At 39.3% G+C, this 26753-nt stretch overlaps 2 protein-coding genes across 3 annotated transcripts in view; one reads left to right on the top strand and one right to left on the bottom strand.

Annotated features, from left to right (window-relative positions):
- Positions 1-26753, top strand: part of VPS50 (VPS50 subunit of EARP/GARPII complex) — a 239281-nt gene that overhangs the window by 154972 nt on the left and 57556 nt on the right. Inside the window, exon 28 of one of the 2 annotated variants that reach the window (XR_006778775.2) lies at positions 8711-8844. The exons of the other annotated variant lie outside the window; for it this stretch is intronic. The gene's annotated coding sequence lies outside the window, so the exon portion shown is untranslated. The remainder of the gene's footprint in view (positions 1-8710; positions 8845-26753) is intronic. 2 annotated transcript variants of the gene reach the window in all.
- The window catches only part of CALCR (calcitonin receptor), a 61538-nt gene continuing 48683 nt past the window's right edge, over positions 13899-26753 (bottom strand). The window contains exons 10-12 of the mRNA XM_045793246.2: positions 25123-25341; positions 24381-24422; positions 13899-14163 (exon numbers count right to left, since the gene is read on the bottom strand). Of these exons, the coding sequence (XP_045649202.1) occupies positions 13906-14163; positions 24381-24422; positions 25123-25341 (519 nt within the window). The 3' untranslated portion in view covers positions 13899-13905. The remainder of the gene's footprint in view (positions 14164-24380; positions 24423-25122; positions 25342-26753) is intronic.

Genomic DNA, 26753 nt, shown 5'->3' with positions numbered 1-26753 from the left:
TAGTCCCTGACTTAGTGTCATTAGGAAATGATTGATCAGTCTTTACAAATTGGCTTTGCACAGGAAAAAACACTACCAAATCAGTCTGGCTAGAGATTCTGGAGGCCTCTCAAACCTTTTCTGTTGGTGTGTGTTTTCTGGATTTGTGTGCATAAATTCCCAATTAGAGGGATTTACTCCCCCCCCCCCCCCCCAGGAGTTTGTAATCTCTTCCTCCCTCTGGTGTCTGTCTGCAGTACTGCAGGTTCTCTGGAGCTGCTGCAAACCTCCCAGCTTTCTTTTGTTCTCAGCAGCCCCCAGGCTCCTAGAGTATTCTGGTCCCATCAGTGCCCCTAGTGCGTGACACAGAAACAAGTCTCTCGGGTATTCTCTGGCCCCAAAAGCTGGAACATTAGAGGTATGCTCCAACTTTTTCCTTTCCCAGGGAGTAGCCTCTAGCTGAGTTGCTTAATGACTTTCCCAGAATAATTCTGCCTTTGGTTAATTTTCAGAGTTCTGAAAATATTGATTTTGACAGATTTTGCCAGTGTTCTCATTGCTTTTATGGAGGAGCAGATTTTTGGAAGTCCTTACTCTGCCGTTCTGGATGTGCCTCTTCTCTATTTTGCCTTCATTCTTAAAAGATCCTTTGAATTTGTGCTTAATCTAGATTGACATTAATTTTATTGTATCTTATTGATTCTCTCATTCTACTGTCATCCATTATTAATGTTGAGAACTAACTAATTTGCTCATTAGGAAGTTAGTCTGTTTATTGTCATTGGTTGCTTTTTAAGAGTTCCTATTTTTGGATTTCTGTGAATTTAGTCTGTATGACTATGAATTTCTTTTTATTTACTCTTCTTGGCTTTTGTCAGGCTCCTTATGTCTGTGGATTGATGTGTCTCAAGTTTATAGAAAATTCTAAGCCATTATCTCTTCAAATACTACTTGCAATTCATTCTCTTTCTTCATCCTGTTTGGAGCTCTGATTAAACAGATGTTAGACCTTCTCACATTTCTTAGCTTCTCTTCTACCTACTTCTTCTATCAAATTGTGTGAACTACAGATATTTTCTTCTCACTCTTCTTTTAGTCCATGAATCCTCTATATCTCTGCCTTATTATCCATTAAACTCATATACTGTCTCAAATATTATTTTATTTTTCATTACTGAAATTGTATTTGATTCTTTTACATACTATTTATATTTTTTATCCTCTGTAGATATCTTCATTCTTTTTATATGTTTAATATAGTCAGCAAAATTATTTCATAGTCTACACACAGCAATTTCAACATCTGGTGTCTTTGCAAGTCTATTTCTTTTCCTGTTCTCCTCATGAAACCTAGTTCCTATGTGCCTAGTCATTTTTGACTGTGTGCTGCACAGCATTATTTATTTATCTATCTATCTATCTATTTATTTATTTATTTATTTATTTATTTATTTACTATTGGCAAAACTTATACTTAACATTTAAAAAAATAGAGCATTTGAGTTTGCCAGAAGGTTTGGGTTTGCTTTTGCTGAAGCACAAATGGGGAGCACAAGTGTTTCTGAAGAACATAAACTAAATTCAAGAGTTGAAATTCCCTAATTTATCCTGAAGAGTGGGATGGAATGCAGTTCCATAAATTATTTCACCTTAATTCACCCTCATCCTGAATTCTGACAGTTTAACCTTTTGGCGATGATAGCTTATTGTGGGGAGGGATTTCTTTTGTTGGTTGTCTGTCTTATTTGTTTGTCAAAATTAAGGCTCACATCAGCAAATGACCTCAGTGTGTGAGTGGCTTCTGAGAGCACTTATCATTTTGGGTTATTATTTTCCATTCACTTTTGATTTTGTGCCTTGGGTTTTTTTCTTGTTTTCATTTTTATGTTTTTAACAAGATGATTTTAATATTTTATCAAAGTTTTTAGTTGTTTTCTGGAAGAATTAATCTGAACTACCTAAGGAACCATTAATAGAAATAAAAATTCCAGGGGTGCCCGGGTGGCTCAGTCTGTTAAGCATCTGCCTTCAGCTCAGGTTATGATCTCAGGGTCCAGGAATCAAGCCCCATATTGGGTTCCCTGCTAACAGAGAGTCTGCTTCTCCCTCTCCCTCTGCCCCTCCCCACCCCACTTGTGCTTGTGGTCTTTCTAAAATAAAATAAAATAAAATAAAATAAAATAAAATAAAATAAAATAAAATAAAATATAAAGAAATAGGAATTCCAGTTGAGCATATTTCTTCATAATGTGCTGTATCTCAGAGAGCTTAATGAATACCATGCTGATTTCTTTAGATTCTTTTTTTCCCTTCCTCATTAGGTCCATTATTGGTTTTATAGGCATATCAATCATTTTTCCATATCTTTTCAATATTTTATTCTGGTCTTTCAATTCTTTGGTAGTTGAGTTAAAATATATGTATATGTATGTTTGGCATCATTACACACACATGACATCACATCTTTCTATTGTTGGCTCTCCAACTTTCTGTAACATCTGTGTGGTAGTACTTCTCTTATTTGTGTTAACATTTCTGATTCGCTTTGTTACTGCCCCACTTCACATTGCCATATAGTCTTTGTAGGATAGAAGAATTATTTCTGACTTTCCTCCCAGATACTTTTCCATGAAACATATCTTTTCTTCTTCGGTTTACTTTATTTGGCATACTGGGGTCCTCCAGAGAAGGTTATGGATCTATATCTGGGCACTATTACTCCTTTTATTTTCATTTTTCAGTTCAAACATTTTTTGATTTCACCAGAAGGTTTTCTGCCCAGTAGAATCCTCTCAGCCTTTAGATAGAGCAGGCAGGTCCTCAGCAGAGACTCGATATACTGTTGTAATAAGATGCAGAGAACCAAATTCATTTTTCATTCATATCCTCTCATTTTATCTTCTTTCCCTGACAAAGCTGCTACCATCATTTGGGAGAAGAAATGAAAAGCATCTGTGCTTCCATGACCCTCAGCTTCTTACCTAAAACCCTCTGACAGGGATCATTTTTTATGACATTACTATTCGTTCCTATAGAAGTAAGAAGAGTATGTCTGGTGCATTTAATGAGCCTTGGCAAGTTTTGTTCAGGGCTTAGACATATGTTCTAAGAAGCCAATTATCTTAGGGCACATTGTGATATTTGGACAGGAATCCACTGAAACTATTTCAAGGAAAAGAGAGATTAATTGTAAGAATACATGGCAATATTATAGAATCCAATTGTTGGAAATACAGCCAGGTCTCCTGAGAGATAGAAAGCAATCAGGCAGCTATTTTTTCCATTTCTCTCTTCCTCTCCCCCCTCCCTCCCTCTCGGCCTCTCTCTTGTCATGGTTCCTTGTCTCTCCTATTCCCTCAGCTATCTATTTTGTTCTCCTGATTCTCTTTCTTATTTATCAATGTATATCTGGTTGAAAATGTCTGCCAACTCAGAATTTTTGTGAACTTTTATCTCCAAAGTCCATCACCATATAATTAATAGTGTTTATGTTTCTTAGTTAGGATTCCTGAGACAGAATTTCATTAGTTCAGTTTAGGTTAGTTATCTTCTCATGGTCCAATGTGCTATGGCAAAGACAGTGAGATCATGTGGTCTAAACAGCTGCCAAAGCATGGGTGGGAGACAGATTCTCTTAGACAGTGTTGTGAATGGAGAGGTGATGATTGGCTCATCAATTCATCAACATACTGTTCTACAATGGAGATTTATCTACTTTTTAAATGCACAAAGTATCTTCTCTGATTCAATTATTTCAACATATGCCAAGTACAGGGGTAGGCACGTTATATCTTGTTATTAATTGAGTTTTAGATTGGTAGGCTTTTCAGTTATCATTGCTAATTAAATGCTTTATAGTTGTCATATAAATCAGGTCAAGAGTTATCTTTTTTTAAATGTGCTTTTCTAGTCACTAAGTTCCAAACTTTGGTTCTGCTTCCTTTCTAGTCTTTCAGAATTTTTTCCTCTTTTCTTGCTAGCCTTCCAATGAACTGGAGGAGGGTTGTTTTCCCCCAGTACCTGTCTGGTCCTAAAATGGATATCATCTGTGAAACTTCTGAGTCAGTAAAAGATAATGCCCACTTTGCAGGTTCCCCTCTCTCACAAGATGAGCTACAGACCTTGGTGGTTCTCCCTGGAAGTAGTCATGTTCCCATGTCTAATAGTGGCCTTGTTGTTCTAGTAAGGACTTCTCTGCTAACTGAGGGGTCTGTGCGTATCTACATATACTTTTTAACCTCTTGGATGACCTCTTCTGTAACCTGCTTGTGCATATCCTATGCCAATATTTTTCTTGTTGATTTCCTGAAGTTCTTTTTATGTTCTAAATATTAACTCAGTTTTATCTTCCATTCTATCATTTGCCAATTAAAGATATTTATTTAACAAGGGACACTATTCTTTGTTGACCAGGTATTTTGATATTGATGTAAACAAATTCATCTTTTTTTTTTTTTTTTTTTGCCTTTCGGTTTATGCTATTTGTTTAAGAAATCTTTCCCTGCCCTCAAGCCATTTGCTTATATATTCTTTTCATACATGCATGTATTTATCTTTTATAGTTAGATATTTAATATCCCTGGACTCTACTTTTTTATGTAGGATTAATAAGAGATCCAATTTTATTTTTTCCATGTTGTGAGCCAGTTTTTCCAACACCATCTATTAAACTAATCATTGTTTTTTCTTGATTTGTGGTACCATTTTTGTTATATATTTTGGAAAATCTTGTACATTTGGAGAATATTTTATGGTAGAAATTAACAATTCCTCAACAGATTTGATGTAACTTATCTATAAAACCATCTAAGACTGTGGTTTTTGACTAGTTTATTCAAGTATTCTATTTTTGCTACCCAATTTGTCCATTTTTATGTATTTTTTTCTGGAAATTTAGTTGTCTCACTTAAGTTTTTCAAATTTGTTAGTGTATAGTTGTGCTTTGAACATATACATATAGACATTATAATGCTCTTACTGTTTTTATAATCTCTGTGGTGTCCTAATTATTCATCATTTTATTATGTTTTTTAAATTAAGCATCTCTCTTTTCCTTGATCAGTCTCATTAGAGGCCTTTTTTAAAATAATTTTTTTTCAAATAATCAATATTTGATTTTGTTGCTCTTCTCTTTTTTTATTCTTTATTTTATTGACTTCTGCTCTGAAACTTATATCCCTCTGTAATACATGTTTGGTAAGTTAGTTAGAACGTTCAATTCTTCCATAGAAGACAAGGAAAGTAAATGAGAGGTATGAATAATAATAGATTAATAACCTGTGAGATATACTAGATGTAGAATAATCTGATTAGCACATATGTGTGTTTAACATAGACTATAAGATATGGAGGAACCACAAGACACCAAGTATTTATGATATACTAAAGATACCAAAGCATACAAACCCCAGTGTTAATGATACACTACATATGCATGAGGCTTCTAAGACAAGAGATTAGTCGTGGGATAAGATATACCACCCATATGACATCTATTCTAGTTCCTGTGTCCTCTGCCCAAGAAATACAGATAAACCCATAGCTGTTAATTATGGTAGTTGGCAAGCTGCAATTGTAGCCATGGGTACTTAGTCCTGCATCTCCCTGGTAGAGCAAGCACAATGTATTGGCTCTAGGCCACTTCCATCTTCTGTGCTCAAACCTCAACTCTGGTCCTCATATCTATGCCTTCAGCAGGGAATATGTGGCCTATAGAGGAAACGTGAACACTATCTAAGGATTCATGTTGTATGGTTAGTCTCTCCTGCTATACTCTACCCTAAGGTCTTCTTCTCCAAGCTTCTCACTGAGTGTTGTCAGTTGATTAGATAAACTGCACGATTTGAGCATTGTAATTTGGTCTTTATGTAAACCTTGGCAGGCCATGACTTCCAAGATAGCTTGCCTGATAGTGTACTTGGAGAATACCATCTCCTCAGAGAATTTTTCACATAACATTTTCCTTCTTATGTTTTTCTGCTTTCATTCTGTTGCTCACCTTCTTATTTCTTCTTGGCTAAATATAGCTAAAGTTTAAGTGTCCTGCCACTACCCAGTGGGGCGCACAGCACTGATTTGGACCATGACTCTGCACACAGGCCAGAAACGTACACGGGACCTTAAGCTCACCTTCCTTACTTGTATCAAATGACGACCAGTATACTGATCTTCCATCCCTTTGCTTAAGGCAGGAGATGGCTTAAATAAATAACTTAGATTGGAAAAAATAAATAAATAAAGTTTAAGTGTCCTTCAAGGAGCTGCTGTAGTATGTCCTGTAAATTTAGAGATGTACTGCTAACTAGCATTAATAGTTAAAAACTAATATGACAGTGATGTAAGACAGTCACCATCCTATAATTTTTCATATTCTTTTAAAAGTAAGGGTTATATTAAAATATTTATTATTTCTAACATCAGACTGCTGAACCTACAATTTTGTTATTAATTTCTAATTTTATTGCTTTATGGTCAGAGATCTTCTGAATGGTATTAATCATTTGGAATTAATAGAGGTTTTCTTTATGATCTTAAAGATGACTGTTTCTGTAAACATTCTGCGTATACTCAAAAAGAATGCATATTTCCTGTTTGTTGAGCATAGCCAATATTTTTTCAATAGCTTGAGTTTGATCATTGTATTTTCCAGATATTCTTATAACACTCTTAACATTTTATTTGCTTCACCTATCAGATTCTGAGGCAGGTGTGTTAAAATCATCAGCTACAATTGGGGTGCCTGGGTAGCTCAGTCAGTTAAGTGTTGGACTCTTGATTTCAGTTTGGGTCATGATCTCAGTATCATGATCTCAGGGTCATGAGATCAAACCCCGAGGCGAGCCCCATGCTCAGTGGAGAGTCTGCTTGAGATTCTCTTTCCCTCTCCCTCTGCCCCTCCCGACCCCTCTAAAATAAATCAATAAATCTTTTTAAAAAATCATCAACTACAACTGATAAATTACATATTTCTTCCTGAAATTGTTTCAGTATTGATATGTTTTAAAACTGTATTTTAGGGTGCATGTGAATTTATGATGATTATAATCTTCTTGTTCAATTATTACTTTTCTAGTACATAAGGTACATTTATTAGAACACAGTACATTTCCTTTCTGTTCTTTATGATTTTTTTTGTTTTAAATTCTATTTAGTCAGATATTAAGAGACAACCCCACATTTCTGTGGGTTCATATTTTCCTAGCAAAACTTTTTCCATCTATTTTCAATCTTTCATTTTCTTTTTGTCTTACGTGTATCTCTTGTTGCCTGTATGTTGGGGCTTTATTATTTTTTTAATCCGAGATTCTCTGTTTTAATTGGTGACTGCAACCACTGTACTATAATTAATTTAAGACTATTTCACACATATTAAGACCCATATTCATGTTTATTTACCCATATTGCTTTCTTAATTTTCCCAATCTCTATCCTCTCCCCTCCCCCCAAAACCAGAAAAGCCTTAACCTGCTTGTTTGTCATGTTGATCTTGTCCCCAGTCTTGTCAGTATCAACAAGAATTTTAGTTTGGGGTATTTATTTGTTAACACTTGAATTTTCTTATTTGAGGTCTATTTCTTTCATTAATTAAAAAATGTATTTCTTCAAATATTTACCCTTCCCTGTTTATATGTTTTTCGTCTCCTTCTGGGACTCCTGTTGTCTGCACATTGGCACTTCCACCTCTGTTTTCTATTTTTTGTCCTTTCTGTTTTCTACCTCTTTACTCTTTTCTGCTTCCTCTGGGGGAGATTCCTAATCAGATCTTCTTACTAATTCATTTAGAAGCTGTGTCCATCTTACTGATTAACTGTTATTCATTGCCATTATTGCATATAGATTTATTTCAGCTATCGTATTTCTTCATATACAGTATTCTCCCGTGTTCTTTTGTATTATTTCTTGTTCCTTTCTGTATTGCTAATAATCTTTATGTCCTTCAATATATGTTTTCAAGCTTATTTGGAATTTTTCATCAGCCTTTCCTAATCACGCCGGCGTATTGTAAACTTTGTTTCGTTTGTTGGCTCTCCTTTGGAATGGTTGTATTCCTGAGACGTCTAATTGTCTTGGTCTAGGAGCTCCTGCCTTTGGAGTAATTGGTCTCTAATGTCTCTTGGGGAGTGGCCAAGGGCCAAGCCGTGGCTTTGTGGATCCTGGTGAATTTAAGGAGAATGGAGGGAATGAGTCCCAGGGTAGAAACCAAGTCATCTTGGGGTATCCTGGATACCTTCCGGGGCTGCTACTCCACAGGAACACTTACACCTGGCTGCTGGTGTGAAGCATCGGGATAAGACACTCCCCTCCCCATCCAAGTTATAATGCACCAGTTTTACAGTGTTGGAGAAGATTCGAAGGGCAGGAATGGATGCCCAGGGGGGCTGCTTAGTGCAAACTTATTTGTTTTCATGAACTCCTTACTCCTTTAGGGCTTTTGTGCCTCCCTGAGAGTATTCTGTGGACCCTGGGACCAGCAGTGGGGCCTGTGGCTGTAGGGGAGGTCCCAGAGCCCCAAGAAGGTGAAGAGGAGAACACAATACAACTCTTTCCTCTGTCCTATGCTTTCTTGCTGTGGCCTCCAGCGGTTTTCTAGACCCCCTCCTCTCTCCTCAAAGTACTCACTCATTCAAGAAACTGAGAGTTTCTCATTTTTGTTTATTTCTTTTTTCCTTTTCCTTTTTTTCCCCATTAAATACTAATTCCTGACATGCATGTGTACCTTCTTTTTCTGTAGTTTCGCCAGGGTTGATTTCTGGAGTTGGAGCTGGCAGTCCTACCTACTTTGCCCCCTTGGCTGGCCCTGCAGTTCCTCGAGCCTTTTCCTTCTCCGCTCTGCCTCTCTTCATCACCTGATGCCTAGTTCCGTGGGTAAGTTCGTGTTCATGGTCTTTATTGTCCTATCTGTGTAGGCCTCCGTTCTTGAAAATCACTAAGTGGAAGTCATATTACAAACAGCACTAAAATCAGCCCTCCTTCCTCTTCTTCAGCTCTGCCACAGGCCTCAGGTTAGGCCTGGGGTGTCCACTGAGAGTTTCCCAAAGCATGTTTTGTCTCCCAAATGTCTGCACAAAGACCACATCTGAAATGGAAAAGCTGCAAACCAGCACTGTGTGTGAAAAAAAAATCCCTGGGTAGAAAAAGAAGTCATCACTATAGTAAGAAACCCTCTAAGCTATAGAAAGCTGAATTTCATCTAAAGACCCCTCATTTTTGAAGGAATCTACGGACCATGAATTAAATTAATTTGGGACCAGAAAAGATACATGTTGCAAACCACCTCTATCCTCTCGGTCAACAGGCGACAATGATCTGGTACCCTTTAGAGCTAAGAAGGGAACAGTCTTACTTTGAGAGTAAAGGATGGTGCAACCATCCAACCAAGATGGCAATTTAAAAAGCAAAGGCAGTGGGTACCCTTGATTCAAATCCTAGCGCGGCCACTAACTACTAATTGTGTGACTGTGGTGGGTGCATTATTTAAGTTCTCTTTCACTTAGTTTTCTCCTCGTTAAAATGGGATAAAAACAGTTTCAGTTGTTACAAAGAGTAAGTAAGCTAGTGTCTAGGAGTCTCTTCATATTGGCTACTGTGTTTCAATGATTGGTGTTCCTAGCTTTTTTTCTTCTTAAATCATCTCTATTTGAGGGATACTCTCTGTAACCCTAACCATCATGACAATACCCCTCTTGTGATGACAGCATGCAGAAGCTGTCATGCTTGGGCACAGGAGGGAAATGCTTGCAGCCCTGAGAGTAGCCACCCACCACCCACCGTGCTGCGTGCACATGTCAGGGGTTTGCAGCTGGGTGTACGAATCGGTGCAGGGCCTCTGTGTGAGACCGGTGTGCTAGCCTTGATTAGCCTGTCTGGCAGGGGTGGATGGACACTGGTTTCCGTCTATTCTGAATGCATTTTGTGCCCTCTCCTCAGTAAAGACATCTCAACTGGTTTTACTGAATTTCCATTCAGCACTTCGCTTATAATACCCTGAGATTTTGTTTGGAAGCAATTTTTCCAAATTAAAATAAGATAAGAAGTCTCTTAAGTAGAGGAGATGGCAGTGACATGCAGCCACATTGCTGGTCAGTCAGCCAAGAGGGTTTCTGGAAAGTTAGAGAGAAGGCATTGAATTTCTCTAAGTGGAAATTTCTGTAAGTCTGATCAGTGACCTGAGAGCCTGGCTGGTCAATGCTTAAGATAATGGAAAAATCTCTGAAATCTTTCCGAGTTGCTCACTAATCCAAATGGAGGACCATATGCTATTAGAAAATCTTCCTGACCTGAGTTAGACTGTGTTTTCGCTCCTTCAATGCTTCATATTATTCACAGGCAGTAAACAGGTGTTAGTCCTACATCCAGAAGAACAGAAGTAATCAGAAGGTTAGTTCTTACTACAAAGTGGTTTCTCCACTTTGCTTGACTCTCACAAGCACATATCATTCTTTCTTTTATGTTTCTAGTTATTGTTCCCCCCCTTCCCCCCCTGCAGACACGTAAATTATCTACGGATTAGTTCACTACAATCAATTTTATGTAAGCTTAAGCGAGGAGTGAGGCATCTTGTCTCCCCTCTCGGAATAATAAATGGGGCTTCCTTCTGAGTTTACCTGATTGCTTTTCTAAATATGGCTTCTGATCTCCCCTTTTCACGTATAATAACCTTATTTTAAACTCTAAAGTGTTAACTCCCCCGATAAGCCGCTGAATGGTAATCTAGCCAATGGAAGAATCACTGTTTTAGACCTTGTTTCTTAAGGAAAATGAGTCCTCGCTAAGTGTTTATGTGGAGATCTTGTTCTGAGAATGTTTCTTATAACTTGGGCTGTCCTACCAAGCACTAATAAGGAGGAAAGGTCACATTCAGCTACCCGTTCCAACCACATGGACCCTTCGTTCTCCCACTGCAAAGATATCAGTGGTTATGTTTTTAGGGTAATGGTTCACTTAGTAGGTTTTGATTTGTACCATTGACACAGGAAAGAAGCAGTCACCACTGTAAAGAAACTTTGCCATGATAATGACTATAAATAAATATTTGTCATGGAGCTAAATGAAAAGTGTATGAAATGTCTGTTGAATCAAAGATAATGAATGAAGGAATGAATGAGCAAGGCTGGAGCTCCATGACGATAGTGTTTCTGTCATTTCTTTTTCAACATCTTTCCCTCTTTCAAGAATGGTGATATCTATGTGTACCAAAGGCCTGTTTTGTAGTGGCGATCAAAGCAGGTGGGCAACTGACCATCTGAGTTGAATTTGCCCTCTTGAAGAATCAGGTTTTTTGGTATGATGGAAAATTACTTTTGTTTTTCAAGATCACAAGGGTAATAGTTTCTATCTGTATTGCCTACTGGGGCATAAGGGGAAAGATGTAGCCCTTATGTATCTTTTCTGAAAAAGTTCTTCAGCTCTCACGAGGACAATAGTTGAGTAGTGTGTGGAACCTACAGATTGTTCTCTTCCCCTTTATTAGCCTATCACAGTTCTCATTTAATCCTCATTTTTTCCATTTCATGCTTTCCAGATCTGAAAATCTTTCCAATAGTGGCCTTTATGCATTCTAATGACATTTAATTAGTTGCCTTTTATCCCGCCTTAGTCTCTCTCCCAGACTATATTAAAAATCAATGATTGTAACATTTCTAATGATCTGATGTGATGTTGGACAGTTCAAGTCTGGTCCCAGAATAACGAAAAAAAAAAAAAAAAAAGGCAAGAACCATAACAGGATGTGATACTTCTTGCCCTAGATTTCTTTGCTGTGCTTCCCAAACTTACACAATAGACATCAACAATTGTGTGTGGTTTTTGCATTATCAAGGGTATGAGAACTGTGCTTTGGAGTTTATAGGAAAGTTGAAGATGGAAGATGATTATACTGACAAAGACAATAACCTCGATGTTTTTGCATATGGTTTTCCAACCTCTGCTTTTGGATTATCTTTCCCCCTCCTGCTACCCCAACTAAATGGGATGTTAGCCACCCATGGCTGAAATGAAAAAAATGAACATGGAATGAGCAGGAGACAAGATGAATGAATGAAAGATGAGAATATATTTCTTTAGAAAAATATGCACATATACATCTTTTTGCTTTTAACATACTCTGTATTAATTTATACATATACATAGCGTAAGCAGTTCACATCATTTGGCACTATGTATAATTCTACGGTAAGCTGTGTTGTTTCGTCAGCCCCTACTATAATAGCACAATAATGTCTAGAATATTTAGCAATATATTATCACATTTGTACTAGAGCTGCCTCAAATACTCTGTTTTCCATGTTTGTAAACAAAAATAGGAACACCACTACATAAACACTGTGATTGGAAAAATACCTTCTTTTCAATTCCTCCTTTACGTTCAGTAAGGAAACATAAGTCACTTTAGTATCCAAAATACATTTTCACTGAAGGAATATAATTTTCTTTGGGTGCACTAAATATGTAACCAGAACAAATAAACTTTTTGTTTTTCCACAGCTAAATCACCTCTGAAAGGCAGTGGCATTGACATAGACGAGATCTGAGATTTGGAGGGTTTCAATGGATCTCCCCATTTAGCACAAAATCAAATGATGGTAACTGTGATTACTGTTGCAAATTCACAAATGAACTTCAGGTGCCAGTAATGAGAACTGGTTTATTCAGGGATTTCTGGAGATTTTATACTGAGGGTGTACGGAGAGATGTGGGAATATAATATTGGATTTTAATAAGAACCTCTACTTTTATTTTAAATGAACTGGTAGATGGTTCAACTCATAGCAGTTACTTTTCCTCCTCCCGTTTTGCTAATAGCAGCAAACAAGAGGTCAACTACAAACCGATTTCTAATTAGCCCTACTGAATCTTCCTGGAAAAGACCGAGATCTTGTTAAGCTTTGAAGCTGGATGGAAGGCAGTTAATGGATTTATATGGAGTCTTTTAATTACCAGTCTTAAACAAATTTATCTTTTACTGCTAGATAGCACCCAAGGGCAAGAGGTAATCTGCTTTATAAACCTTAGAGTGACCTGCTTTATAAATCCTGGAGCTTAAGAAAGTGGAAAACTCTCTTTAAAGAGAATATTCTCTTCCACTAGAAATTATAGTTTTGGCAGTTTTGTGAAAAATTTAGTGATGGATTCTTTGTGACCTCCCAATTTATAAACGTCAGTGACCAAAGCACATTCAACGTGAAGGCCGGTTCCTTATGGCAGTTAGGGCCCATTCAATGGACACCACGCTGAGCATACGATATTAATAAACCAATTAACAAATTGGCCCATCTAATGTTTTGAGCAAACTGACTCTAAATTTCTTTTTCATTCAAAGCATTACATCTTCCTGCCAAATGCAGGTCTCCCCCCCCCACCTTCTTAGTCACCTCTATATTAGAAAGCCACCTGGTCTTGCAGAGGTCATGTAATTTGTGCGGTTTACATTGTGTGGATGGTAAAACATCTGAGTAACGTCAGAATTGATTGAAATAAAAAAATTAAAAATCAGATCCATAGCCAAATACAGAAATATTCTAATTCAAAGTCTAGAGTTAAAAAGAAAAATAGTGACCGTGATTTTAATTTTTCAAAGTTATAAATGGCTCAAGATTAACAAGGAGCACCCTGTTTCTGAACTAGGTCAATTTAATTGTGTTTTTCTTGGATACTTTGCTTGCATTACTATGACATCTGCATCTCAGTCCTGGATGAAAGATGGAGTTCACAAGGGATGCAGTGGGAGACCCCATTCCTAGACTGTCTCCCACAGCAATAGTACCAAGGATTACTTTCTCCAGAGTTACTATGGACAAATTCACTTAATAATTCTTCACAAATGATATGCTCAGCTCCTGGGAGGATGGGAATCACTTTAAACGCATGGTCGGTCTGTCTCCCAGGAAATGAAGGCTCAGTGATCACAATGCTGCGTTAGCTTCACATTCAAGCGGATGACTCTTGCTCAATGATTTCCAGAGCAATGACCTCGGCACCCTCCTCGCCCAGGTTGTTGGCGGCTTCGTTCCTCGGCTCCTGATGGCAGATGTAAACCGGGATGTCCCCGGCTTCGGCAGCGGCGGCAGCGGCGGCGGCGGCGGCGGCTGCGGCATTGGCTGCGGAGCGGCGGGGGTTCCTTCGCCCCCAGCGCTGGTCCCACTGGGTTTTAAACTGGGCCCACTGGCGCTTCACGGTGGTTTGGACCTGGAAGAGAAAAGGGAACCTTGTTTTCGTATGGCTGTCAGAAACGACCGGAGCCAAGCTTATGGGCACAGTTCGTGTTGCTTATCAGAGGTTAAAGGAGGACGAATTGTAATTCTGATCCAAAGGACCATGCAGTATAGACGCTCTGGTTGGGGAATATACCATCTTGGAAGAACTTGCAAGTCGGAGAAATGAGTTGCTTGCCTAAGTACTGGCAAGGTCGTTTGCTCTTTTGAGCAAAAGTCTCTTCTTTAGCTCTTCTCTCCAGTGAATGAAATTTGCCTTGGTTTTATACCCAATATGGTATATGTGTTCTATCAGAGGAAACAATTTTGAAAAGTTTTTATCTGCTACCACCTCTGATAATGCAGAAGCTTTAATCTAAGCCTGCACATTACTGGTCATATAAAAAAATATATATGTAAACCACAGCACAGTTCAGGGTTTCATGATAAGGGCTTCATACTATCGATTTTCCTTTCTCCAGCACGGCTTGAGGTGGGGCACGCTGGATGAAACTCTGGTGAATGGAGTGCCAAGTTTTAAGAATAAAATGTCAACCTCTTCCTATGGAAAAACTCATAATATGTAAACAAACTTACCAAACTTGCTTTACAAATATGATAAACTGTATAATAGAGAAGGAGAAGACGCTAAAGCCAGGAAGCTCTAAATACGAAAACTGTGATAGCCACTGCGGAAAAGAACACCATGGGCAGTAATGCTGCTTGTCCAGCTCCAATTTCTCCAGAACTGAATTCAATTTAGTCATTAATTCATCTTCCCTGTCATCTCATAACATCTTGCTTTTCTCTATAGCTGAGCAAAACTAAAATGATTAGAGACTATTGCTATAATATCTACTCTACATTTCTGAGTTTCTGTTGCTCAGTACATGAGACAAGCTTTTATACAAAATATTTGCATCGACTTATTAATACATCTTTCGTTACTTTGCTACTGAACTTGGATGTAAGACCTAATCGTTATGGGAGCACAGGACGGGAAATCTGGAAATAGTATGACATGAGATAAAGCATGTGACAAGTTAATTGTGAAAAGCCAAATTTGTATGAATAGAAAAGAAAATATAAATGATAGCACAACCTATTAATGTTATAAAGAGATATGCCTGATAGAAGGCTGAATAATTTCTGTGGCAAATACATTTCTGTGTTTCATAGCAGAACAGTCTTTCCAAATAACTGTTAGTATTTGTCATATCATTTTAAATATTTTACTCAGAAAAAGGCAAAACAGTCAAATGATTCATTGAAGACAAGAGGGTATGAACCTCGTAACTGGAGAGGTTCCTCTTCAGATAGCAGAGCAGCCATCAAGTTCAAGATGACAAATGGCAGAGGAATTTGGTAATCTGATCATTTGGAATTACTGCGGCAACAAACTGTTTTGTGGTTTTGGTTTTTCGGAGGTGATGAGTGTGTGGGTGTACTCTCTAATGTGTGTCTATCTGATTTTATTTAAAAGAGACAAAGACCAAAACTTTAAGTGCCATGGTCGAGCTGTGTGCCATGCAGCTGAACCTTGCCCTGACAAAAGACGTACAGAGGACTGCGGAGGGGATGAAAAGTTGTAGCTGTTGCTGTTATTTACTGAGGGCTTACCACGTGCCATTTTCCAAGCTCTTGATAGTATGAACTTACTTAATCCTGTTGATTTAACGACTACTCCCCTCACTTTACATATGGGGACTGAGCTTATTTAATGTGTCTAGGGTCAGACAGTTGGAATGTGATGGAACCACCAGGCCGGGGGAAGCCTGTGGCTCCTGACTGTGCTGGTGGGCCACAGCATACACTATAGAGAGCTGACCATCAAGTTTAAAACTGAACTGAAGGTAGGATTTGTTTCTTGTGGTCATTGCATAGGCAGGAGGAGAGCGTTAAGTGTTAACGCATCTGCTCCGAAGACTGTGCTCTTTGGATTTGGGTCCCAGTTTGTTTCCTGCAGGTTTTTTATTTTTCTTTCTTTCTTAGATTTTTCTCCTTTGTAAAAAGGAGTTCATGACATGAATTCAGAGTTATGAGTTGGATTTACTGAGGTTATTTGATTCACCTCGTATGGTGCTGGTGCATAGCAGTAATTCCCTACTTTTTCTCCTATTCTCTCCCCACGCTGACCCCACTCCCCACACCACCTCCAAGCTTCTTCCAGTCAATGTGGCTGGATTTGTGAGAGTCAAGTAACTCCCTTTTGATAGTCTGGCACCTTCAAGCTCCTATCTGGGCTCGTTCTTTATTAGGGCTATTTACTGGTTGAAAATTGATGCATGTAAGTGTTTTGCCTCCTATTGTTTCCTAAGAGGTACAAATGGAAGGTGTAATGTAGCTAGAGGGGACAGGATGGATTGGAAGAGGCAGAGCTGAGGAAGAATGAAAAAGTAAAGAAGGAAAGCAATTAGGACAGTTTATCCACATTTAGTGAATAACTCAGCACTGACTAGTTTGTTCACCCTCTGAGACATTTCTATCTAGAGGTCAAGACACAAAGAGAAGACAAGTCTAAAGGATTAGGTCCATTTTTTGTCTCTAACTGAAACAATGTGCTCTTGCACATACCGGCTTCTTGTGCTCGGCTGCTGCCATTCAAAACAGCAGAGGGTGACTTACTCCAAAGGGGCTGAACTTGACCAGGGTTATTCTCTTCAGAAGGAATTCAGTCCACACCCAAAGTGACCTGAAATCTTGGTTTGATGGTTTTGTCCTTCAGCGATTAACCAAAATGCCTCCATTTCAGTCACCTGGCCAGGCACATATAGAAAGGATTTGGGTCCTGTAAGAGCACTTAGACACCAGGCACAGAGCTGCTGTCAGGGGCAGGAGTGAAAGATTCCCATCATTCTACTGCTTTTGTCTGAGTTGGCTCATATCTCTGCCAGAGTGGTTTTTAGCCACTTATGGCCCTGACATGAATTTTCCAAAATCAACAAATTGCTTGTCTCCCTCCACCAGCTATATCATTTCTTCCCCTCAGGCCTCTCTGCTCATATTACTCCCTTGTACTGGAATGGTCCTCTCCCACCCTTCAGTGATGCCAAAACTGGTTTTTCAGGACTCAACTCTGCTTCCCCAGGAACCTTTTCTTGACCCCCTGATACAGAGTCAGGAGTCTCTTGTTCATGCTCTTGTTGCAGTAACCTGTATTCCCTATTGCTCTTACTATGTTATCCCATCGTGACTCGGTATATCTCTCTCTCCTCCTGTACCTGGAAATTCTAAAAAGCAGGAACCATGTCTTGTTCATTTTTATATTCCCAGAACGTGTCATGCTGTTGGGCATATAGCAGTTATTCAACCAATATTTGTTGACTGATTGTCAACATCCATTCTAGAATGAGTTCATAACTCTTTCAGCCAAGAAAATGATCACTAATGACCATAATTAGTGCACTGGTATCCAGTGGTACTAGGGTGGGGAGCTGAAAGCATCTAGGGCAAACATAATGGAGAAATGGGAATTTTCTTTCATGCAGACATGAAACACTGGGTTTTGATACGAGACCTAGAATCAATGCTTTTCGAGAACTTGACTTCCTTCTGGAGGTGTCCTGTAAGCCACTGGGTGTTAGATCATCTACAACTGTTGCTAGGTCTTCTCTCATGCCATGGTGTGTGTTTTTGGGAACTGCTCCTGAGCTCCAATGAGTTGTACTTTTGGAAATGATCAGAAGCAGGCACTTGTTATACTGCCCAGGCAACCAGCTGGGCGGGAAAGGAAGACTGTCATTGGGTAACATCACACCACCTTTCTGTTCTTTTTGCACCTACAGCATCATTTCACCGGGTCTCATTCAATGCCATGAAAGAAAGGGCTGAACTTTGGGTCAAGAAACGCACTCTGCCCACATTAGCCCTGTAATCTTGGGTAGGATAGTTAACCTCTCTGAGACTCCTTTCTTCAGTACAACTCTTCCACCTCACCTCGCTGTTGGAGGATTAAATTGTGACAGTATATATCAAAGTGGCGTCTAAGCTTTAAAGTACCATACAGGGAGGCTACTGTTATTATTGCTATTTCCGTACTGTTATTAGGGCTGGATGTTGACCTCAAGTCTTCAGACTAAAATGAAACTCTTCTGTCATATTCTTTTTTGGAGGGTGGTGGTGCTAAGAAAATACGAAGACCCCTCAATGACACACATAGTTTCTGATCTCATACATTCTAAACTAGGTCTCCACAGAGTGCTCCATGGCCCAGGCTTGCTTCTTCCTGGATTTTTTTTTTTTTTCTGTACAATTTATTTTTCTGTAGGGACTAGCCAAGAGATGGCATGGTTTTATTTGGGTTGTACTATCTATTAAATGTAGGTCCTTAAATGCTTTAAATGCCAGGTTTATAATCTAGGAACCATCCAATGCCCTGTTGAGGAATTAGGAAATATACTGCTTCAGCATATTTTTGGAGAAGCGATGTCCCCAGACAAAGGGATCTGATAGTTTCCGTGGATTCAGCATCTCTCAAATACCAACACTGTCTTTATAGCTAAAAGTTACACAGATATTTAGAGGTATCCAAAGCAGACAGTTTAAGTGTAGAGTGAGTTTATAAAAGTGCCCAGCAGACCAAAAAAAAAAAAAAAGTCTTTGTTTCTCCTCACCTGTTCTTTTAAAATAATCCCCATTGGAGTATACATGCATATTAATGAAGTACCCTGCCCGGCATGAGGCCAAAGGGTTTGAGGCCTATTTTATATTTTTAATATTGTTATTACAGAAATGTTCATAGCCTTTTATAATTGCATTCCTGAATTATAATCTATTCTTCTGTGTGGAGATGGCAATCTGCTTCAATTTGTAAACCACACATAAGAATAGGCCCTTAGCAGGATGTAGAAGACACTTGAATAATTATAGTTTAACAGGGCAATTATCTCCTACAATACCACAGGTTGAGCTTGATGCTGCTTTGATCACTAGAATAAGGGCATTGAATCTGTTTGGGGAAAAAAACAAAACAAAACAGGGAGACTTTTTATTGCTCCTGAAAAGCATCAGAAATGTTAGGAGTTGCCAATATAACACACCAAGTTTTGAATTATATAGATTCATCACTCATTATAAAAGCAATTAACACAGATCACTTTACATTTTCCCTAATTATATCAATTTATTTATTACCAAGTTCAAAAAATAGAGCCTGGTCTGATGGTTTGAAGACGTAATTATCACACCTGGCTCAATTATTAACCATCTATCTGAGTATCTTGGTATACTTGGGCCTCCGTTTCTACATTTGTGAAAAAGAAAATCAGGTCAGAATCTTCGCCATTGGCCTGGAATGCTTTTATCTTTGGCCTTTGTTTTCCTGAAGTTCGGTCCAGGCACCAGCAGTTACATACTGTGGCACGGAAGGCGGGGTTCATCCCCAGGAGTGCTGACTCAATGGATAGATTTGTCAGACCTGCGTCCTCACACCGTCACTTGGTGTCCCACAGCTCGACAGGCCTACTGCGGTGCAAATTTAAGATTAAAAACCACGAGTTTTATAAACACGTTAAATCCACTTGGAGGTACGCTTTAAATGCTTGCATATCACTTTTTGAAGCGGAATCCCTATTAAACTCCATTAATTAGATGCTGAAGGATACTTTGGAATATTAGTCATGAAGTTGTCACTGATATTTTTTTTCACCCTGTTGGAGCATGATCTTTACTGGTCTTTATCTTACAGAACGTACATGCCTGACAGTTTGGGGTGAATTGGGTACTTTATGATTAGAAGATCAAGGCCTTCTAATTCCCTTTCACTATCTACCCCCCTACGTCTGTAGAAGCTTTCCTGTTCTAGAAGACAACAATAAATAAATATCATCTATAATAAGGTTAATATTTTTGAAAATATTTAACTATTGTATTTCCTAAATAACATTCCCCTGCAACACCCTCATTCATTAAGTCAAGTTCATTCACTGCTTGAAGAACAACTTGGATTTTGTCTAGAGTAGGTTCTCAAAGTGTGTTCTCTGATCATCAGCATCAGCATCACCTGGAAACTTGTTAGAAATGCAAATTCTCGGGGCGCCTGGGTGGCACAGCGGTTAAGCGTCTGCCTTCAGCTCAGGGCGTGATCCCGGCATTATGGTATCGAGCCCCACATCAGGCTCTTCCGCTATGAGCCTGCTTTATCCTCTCCCACTCCCCCTGCTTGTGTTCCCTCTCTCACTGGCTGTCTCTATCTCTGTTGAATAAATAAATAAAATCTTAAAAAAAAAAAAAAAGAAATGCAAATTCTCAGGGCACCTAGGTGGCTCAGTCGTTAAGCGACTGCCTTCGGCTCAGGTCATGATCCCAGGGTCCTGGGATGGAGCCCCTGCATTGGTCTCCCTGCTCAGTGGGGAGTCTGCTTCTCCCTCTGCCTGCCACTCCCCCTCCTTGCCCTTGCTCTCTGTCAAATAAATAAATTAAAATCTTAAAAAAAAAAAAAAGGAAATGCAAATTCTCAGGCCCCATCCCTGTCCTACTGACTAGGAAACTCCCCTGGGAGGGGCCAAGCACTCTCTGTTTTAGCAGACTTTTCAGGCGATTCTGATGCACACGAAAGTTTGAGAATACTGGTCTAGAACAAAGAAATAGTTGCTTAGCTTTGAGTCTCAAAGTTGACTTTCTTAAGTCTCTAGAAGGACAACAGCTTTGAAAACCAGGTTTTATTGAGTGAGAGAAAGAATTTCTAGATAGAAAAGCTTATCTTTGCATATGAAGTGAAAACCATACTACTCTGGAAATAGAATTTTACTAAAAGCCATCGTGTAGAGAACATGCAGGATATGGCATAGGGAGAGTTCCTGCAGATAGGAAGGAACAGTGGTGAGTACAAAGTCCTTCCACTCCTGAGAGGGAGGGCGAGAGAGCTACAGAGACACAAATGACCTTGCATTTCCCATTCATGGTGGAAATACTTGGGAAAATGGAGAAGACAGAAAGCAGGAATAATAGAAACACCCCAGTATAGCAAGTCTTTCTCTGATTCTGAGAGCACAGGTCTAGAAATTGATAGCCATGTAAAGAAGTCCCGCATTTGGCCTGCTACCATGTCCAAGTTGGTGCCTGAGCAGTGGAGTGGGAATGGCTGTGACATGTGCTGAAGACAGATTCACAGGCCCATCACGGTGTAAAGAGAGGAGGCTGACTCTCCCGGCTCCTCCGGTGGCTTGGAAGAGAGAACCGATGTAGCAGAATGGGGCCGGGGCCTGGTCAAGGAGGCTACACAGTAAAAGGATGTCTAGGCTCCTCAGAAGTGAGCGGAGCCTCTTCAACAGGGGCTTCCAATCGCACCTTTGGATAAGGGCTTTGGAACTAAATATTTTCTAGAAAGAGACTGCTGTCTCTTAGAAGCCGGTGGGATGGGCTCTCTAAAGCAAGATAAGTTACAACAAAGAAAACTAGTTGTAGTTTCCATCCACTCCAGTCTGTTACTGTTAAATTGAGATCTTTCTGATCATGCTACTTTGAGCGATGAACGATTTTACCCACGATGCATGGACAATAGCAAGAAACAAGAAAAAGGGAGAACATGTACTGTGTTGTTGGTGCTCTCTCAATTTTTAAGCTGCAGCTTGGAAACGCGGGGCATCTTTACAGGCATCATCATCTTTTCGAGGTCCCTTAGATAGTTAATTATTTACTGAAAGGTATGGGTGGTCAATGTCCACACTCTTGGAAGACTTGTAGGAATTACATGACCCATAAGCACGCTCTCATGGGTGCTTCCTGATTCCTACTACTGTCATCCTCCAAATTCCTTCCCTGCTTCTAGTCTACCTGTTAACTATCTGATCCATTTCCATAATCGCAATCACTGATAACATACAGGTAAAAAATGAAAATGCAAGCCCCAATCTGCACTGTCTCACTGCCATCTCAGCCCCTAGGTCAGTGCTAAAACTCAGTGTGCTGCCAGCGCAGCCCAGTCCCCGCTCTGCGGCAGCTGCCGCTGCAGGAACATCCTACAGGCCCGCGCGCCCTGCCGGGTTCATGGGGTGTAGACAGCACCTTCACAGAGGCCCAGCTGTGATGTTATATTTGGCGCAGTACACACTTTCTACCTTATTAGAAATGTCACACTTGTAGCTTCCCCCGGTAATGGAATCTTAATTAAAATGGAGATGGTTTCTTGACTTCGAAAAGCAGAGATAACATACTCAAATGAACTAGAGACATTCAATTGTTAGAAGGACTTCTTGGCTTGCTTTCTATGCCTGACGCTTCAAAGACAGTGTCATGGCTAAAACACAGGAAGTACTGAGGTATTTTTACAAATGCCTGCAAGCCTCTCATGTTTTCAAGGTATGCCCCTTCTGAACCTGACTTTTATATTAGCCCTATATAGATATTGCTTTAGGTAGAAAAATTTATTTGTATGAAACATTTTATTTGTATGAAATTTTATTTGTATGAAACAACTCAAAAGACAGAGATATATGTTCACAGAAATTGATATAAAGATGGGATGACCTAAGCCCTATTTATTTATTTAGTTTTTGCTATTCTTAAAACAAACAAAAAAACCCCAAAGAGACACTTTAATAGCTGGCAGCAGAAGGCTGTCTTTCCATTTCTATCCCGAGCCTTCAGTCTAGCCCCTAGTGATAGTGAATGCACAAGATACTTCTGCCGAATGAAGGAATGAGTTTATGGATAAATGGATGAAGGGAGGGATAACGTGTGCCAATTGAAAAGGAGAATGAGAGCGACAAAAATCTTGCAATGCAATGACAAGGCTGGAGATAAAAAGATCACAGAACAGCAAAATATTACAGGTGCTCCCTTTTTAACTGAAGAAATAAAGGGTAGAGAATCAATTAAATATCAATTGATTCTGGTTAGAAAACCTTTCTAATTACTAACAGGAAAATCATATGTTTGTTGATCTCTTAACCAAATGTGATTTTCCTTGGTATAGAATTATTCTTAATAGGAATCAATGTAAAATTATAAAAAATAATTGTACATTACAATTCATGTGGTATATAACTAGAGAAAGTATACTAACAAAGCTCCCGGGAGGAATCATAGACATATTACAGTGCAGTGGAAGATCTAGTTAATTTCATTAAGAATCAGGAAATTTGGGTTCTTGTCCTGGTTATATAACTATGATTGTGACATTGTGCAAGTCACATGTTCTTCCTGGAGTGTAGATTTCTCACCCGAAAAATGAGGGAGCTTACATACCATGTTTCATGAAGCCCTGGACATTGTTTGGTACAAATTTAAGCAGCTCCACTTTTTTTTTTAATTCAAATATAATTAACATATATATTGCAAATGGCAAGATTTCACTGTTTTATGGCTGAGTAATATTCCATTGCATGTATATACCACACCTTCTTTATCCATCCACCCATCAGTGGATGCTTGGGCTGTTTCCACATCTTGGCTATTATAAATAATACTGCTATAAACATAGGGGTGCAGATATCTCTTTGGATTAGTGTTTTCATATTCTTTGGGTAAATACCCAGCAGTGGAATTATCGGATCATAGGACAGTTCTATTTTTAATTTTCCAAGGAGCCTCCGTGCTGTTTTCCACGGTGCCTGCTCCAGTTTGCATCCCCAGCAACAGTAAGCAGCTCCATGTTTCTGCTTCACAGTTAGGGTCCCAGGCAAGAAGATTTCATCAGAAGAAAGGGAACTCTGGCTAAACCCCCCTGACAACACTGGTCATATGGATCGCTAGATTTTACTGAGCTAAATATTCAGATAATAAGTTACTTATTTGAGAATCCTTTTTGGGTCTTAACTTCAGGGGGACTGTCACAATGTTGAAGAAGTAGTATGACACTGGCACCAAGCAACGGGACAAGAAAGCAGTGAACCAGTACAAACTGGCTGGATACTGGCCCCACGCCAGTGAGGAGCTGGGTCTTCCCAAGGAATGGCAGCATGACTTCTCTTTCTATGGGAATCCAGAATAGCTCTCACTCTTGCTGCTCAAGGGACTGATCGGTTTAAGGTGCCATCCAAGGAAATCAGAACTTAGCTGCCAGTGTGGGTAATATCTACAATTCTCCCACAGAAACATAGATAAGATTCGGCCTGCAGTAGTGGAAAAATACATGATCCTGTATGTCACGAAACCCTGCGAGGTCAACTGCAGAAGTGAGAGCAAATGAAATGTGTCCAGAGGCCCTTTGGGAACTGTAAAGTGCTGGCTTTATATCAACGAGTGATGGTATTATGTGAAATGCATGCTTACCTCATTGTTGCAGAAGCAGTAAATCACGGCGACGAAGAATCCCTAAAAAGAGGAGGAAAAATAGAACTAAGGTTATTTTTGGGTGCATGTGTTGTTTAGGAATCAATATAAATAGCCTGGAGAAGAACATTTCACTGTTGCATTAGCAAGTCAAGGCTCAATGAAAGACAATTACTAGCACACATATTCAGTGCTTCACTATAAGAATATCCTAGTTTAAGAGGGATATAGCTTCCAGCTTGGGGTCCAGTGGAGGCACTTCCTACTGATAGGAACATCTGTCTCTCTGCCCTGTGTTTTCCTGGCTTTCGTGATTATGATGCTAGCCATCCAGGTTGGGAAACTGGCATTGGTTATGTTGATCTTCAAAACTCCCCTTCATGAAGATAAAACAAATGTGGCCCTCAAACTACCGGATAAGGGAAGGAAAGGATGAGAGGATGGTGGGAATAGAAACTCTGTCCTCAGCACTCAGTACTGTGCAGTGGGTCCAGCTCTGGACAAAATATTTGTCCTCAGAAAGATGTGTTCTCAAAGCTCATACTCCCCCTGTTTCCTTCCTCAGTTTTGAGATTTAAAAAAAAGAGGGAAACAGGCAATGAGGAAGAGAGAAGTTTTATCCCTTCCAGATTACATATATTTGGAAAGGTCCTTCTGATCACAGATGGGCCTTAGAAAATGCTTCACCCTATGTCAACTAGCTAAGCCAATAGTAGAATAAATACACCACCCGCTTCTTTACCTGGAAATGAATCAGAGAGTGCATCAGGTAATCATATATCTTCCCAAGCATCTTGTTGGAAGGCCTCCAGGGAAAGACGACGAACTGGATTCCCAGCAGGGGCACCAGGATCAGAGTGGCCCTCACCGCCTTCAAGTACATGTGGGATTCCGCCTCCTGGGTCTCCCTCATCTTGCTCACGAGCACCCGGACAATGTTGAGCAGGAAGAAGAAATTGACCTGCAAAGATACGATGTTATAAGCGAATCATCCAGGTTGGACCAACTTAGGGATGCCCGCTTTCCTTGGTTCTTGTTTATCTCATTCTGGGAGCAGATGTCACCCTCACAGCACAGAAGAGATGGCCTGTGAGGTGGTGTAATTCTCTTAGCATTGCTGGAAGCATCCGTACAACCAAAGACCAGCCCCAGACCTGAATTAACATTTTTGTCCAAATGAGAAAATATTTTTTTCCTGTATAAGTAAATGTATTAGGTTTGATTCCAATGAGGGTGTTTATTCTTTACTTTGATTTTTATGATTTTTACAAAGGAGGGTCATAAATTACACTGTTAGATCTTGCTTTCTGGTCATTTCATTATGAAGATTTTTCCCCTTAGGCAGGACTACTTCACAGAAAGTGAAATGAGGACTGAAGAATTTATCTGTAAAGTTTATGTAGTGGAGACAGCTAACCCAGCCTTCTTTTCTTTCTAATAACATTTTTTAAGGGAAATAACTTCATTGAGGTATAAGGCACATTCAGTAAATTGGAGATTTTAAGTTTATATTCAAGTTTAGAGAAACGTATGCACCTGGGTAACAACCACTCCAAGCAAGAAAAGAGCATTTTCATTACCCCAGAAAGTTTTCTCCTGCTCCTTTGCAGTCAACAACCCCCTCCCCTCCACTTTAATCAACTACTAATTTCTATTACCATAGAAGTGGGGTGTTATATAGTATGTACTCTTTCTTGTCTGGCTTCTTTGGTTTGACATATTATCTGTGCGATTCATTCATGTTATATATATTAGCATTTCCTTCATTTTTATTGCTGAGTAGTACTCCATTACTGTGGATAATACACATAATGTGTTTATTCATTCTAGTGTTGGTGGAAATTGGCATGGTTACCAGAATTTGACTATCATGAATAAACACGCTATTAATATTTGTATACAAGTCTTTGTGTGGACTTACATTTTCATGTCTCTTGGTAAGTACCCAGGAGTAGAACTGCCTGTTGATATGGTAAGCGTATATTTAACTTTATAAGAAACTGCCAAACTATTTTCCAAAGAGGTGGCTTCATTTAATGTTCACTCCAGCTCTAGTTGAGAATTCCAGTTGTTCTCTCCCTTGCCAACACTTGGTATGGTCACACTTTTTAACATTAGCCATTCCAGTGAGTCCCAAACTACTTTTGGCTGTGAAGATTAGTTCTGAAACCAAAGTCGTTTTTAAAATTTAACTGGTGATTTATTTTTAAGTGATCAGAATGATTTTCCTGCCCGGAATAGAAGTCAATATTGTTGCCCTCAAAATTCAAGAAAGGAAAGAGACCTTTAGTAATAATTAAACTCTTATGAGGTACTAGAAACATTCAAGAGCCACGTCAGTGGGTCTTTGTGAGGACAGTTGGGCTGGTTTGT

This window comes from Ursus americanus, chromosome 3 (genome assembly GCF_024610735.1).
Source record: "Ursus americanus isolate L20-20 chromosome 3, mUrsAme1.1.p, whole genome shotgun sequence".
Lineage (NCBI taxonomy): Eukaryota > Metazoa > Chordata > Mammalia > Carnivora > Ursidae > Ursus > Ursus americanus.
The sequence above is the reverse complement of the archived record's forward strand: the minus strand, read 5'-3'. Positions and strand labels throughout refer to the sequence as shown.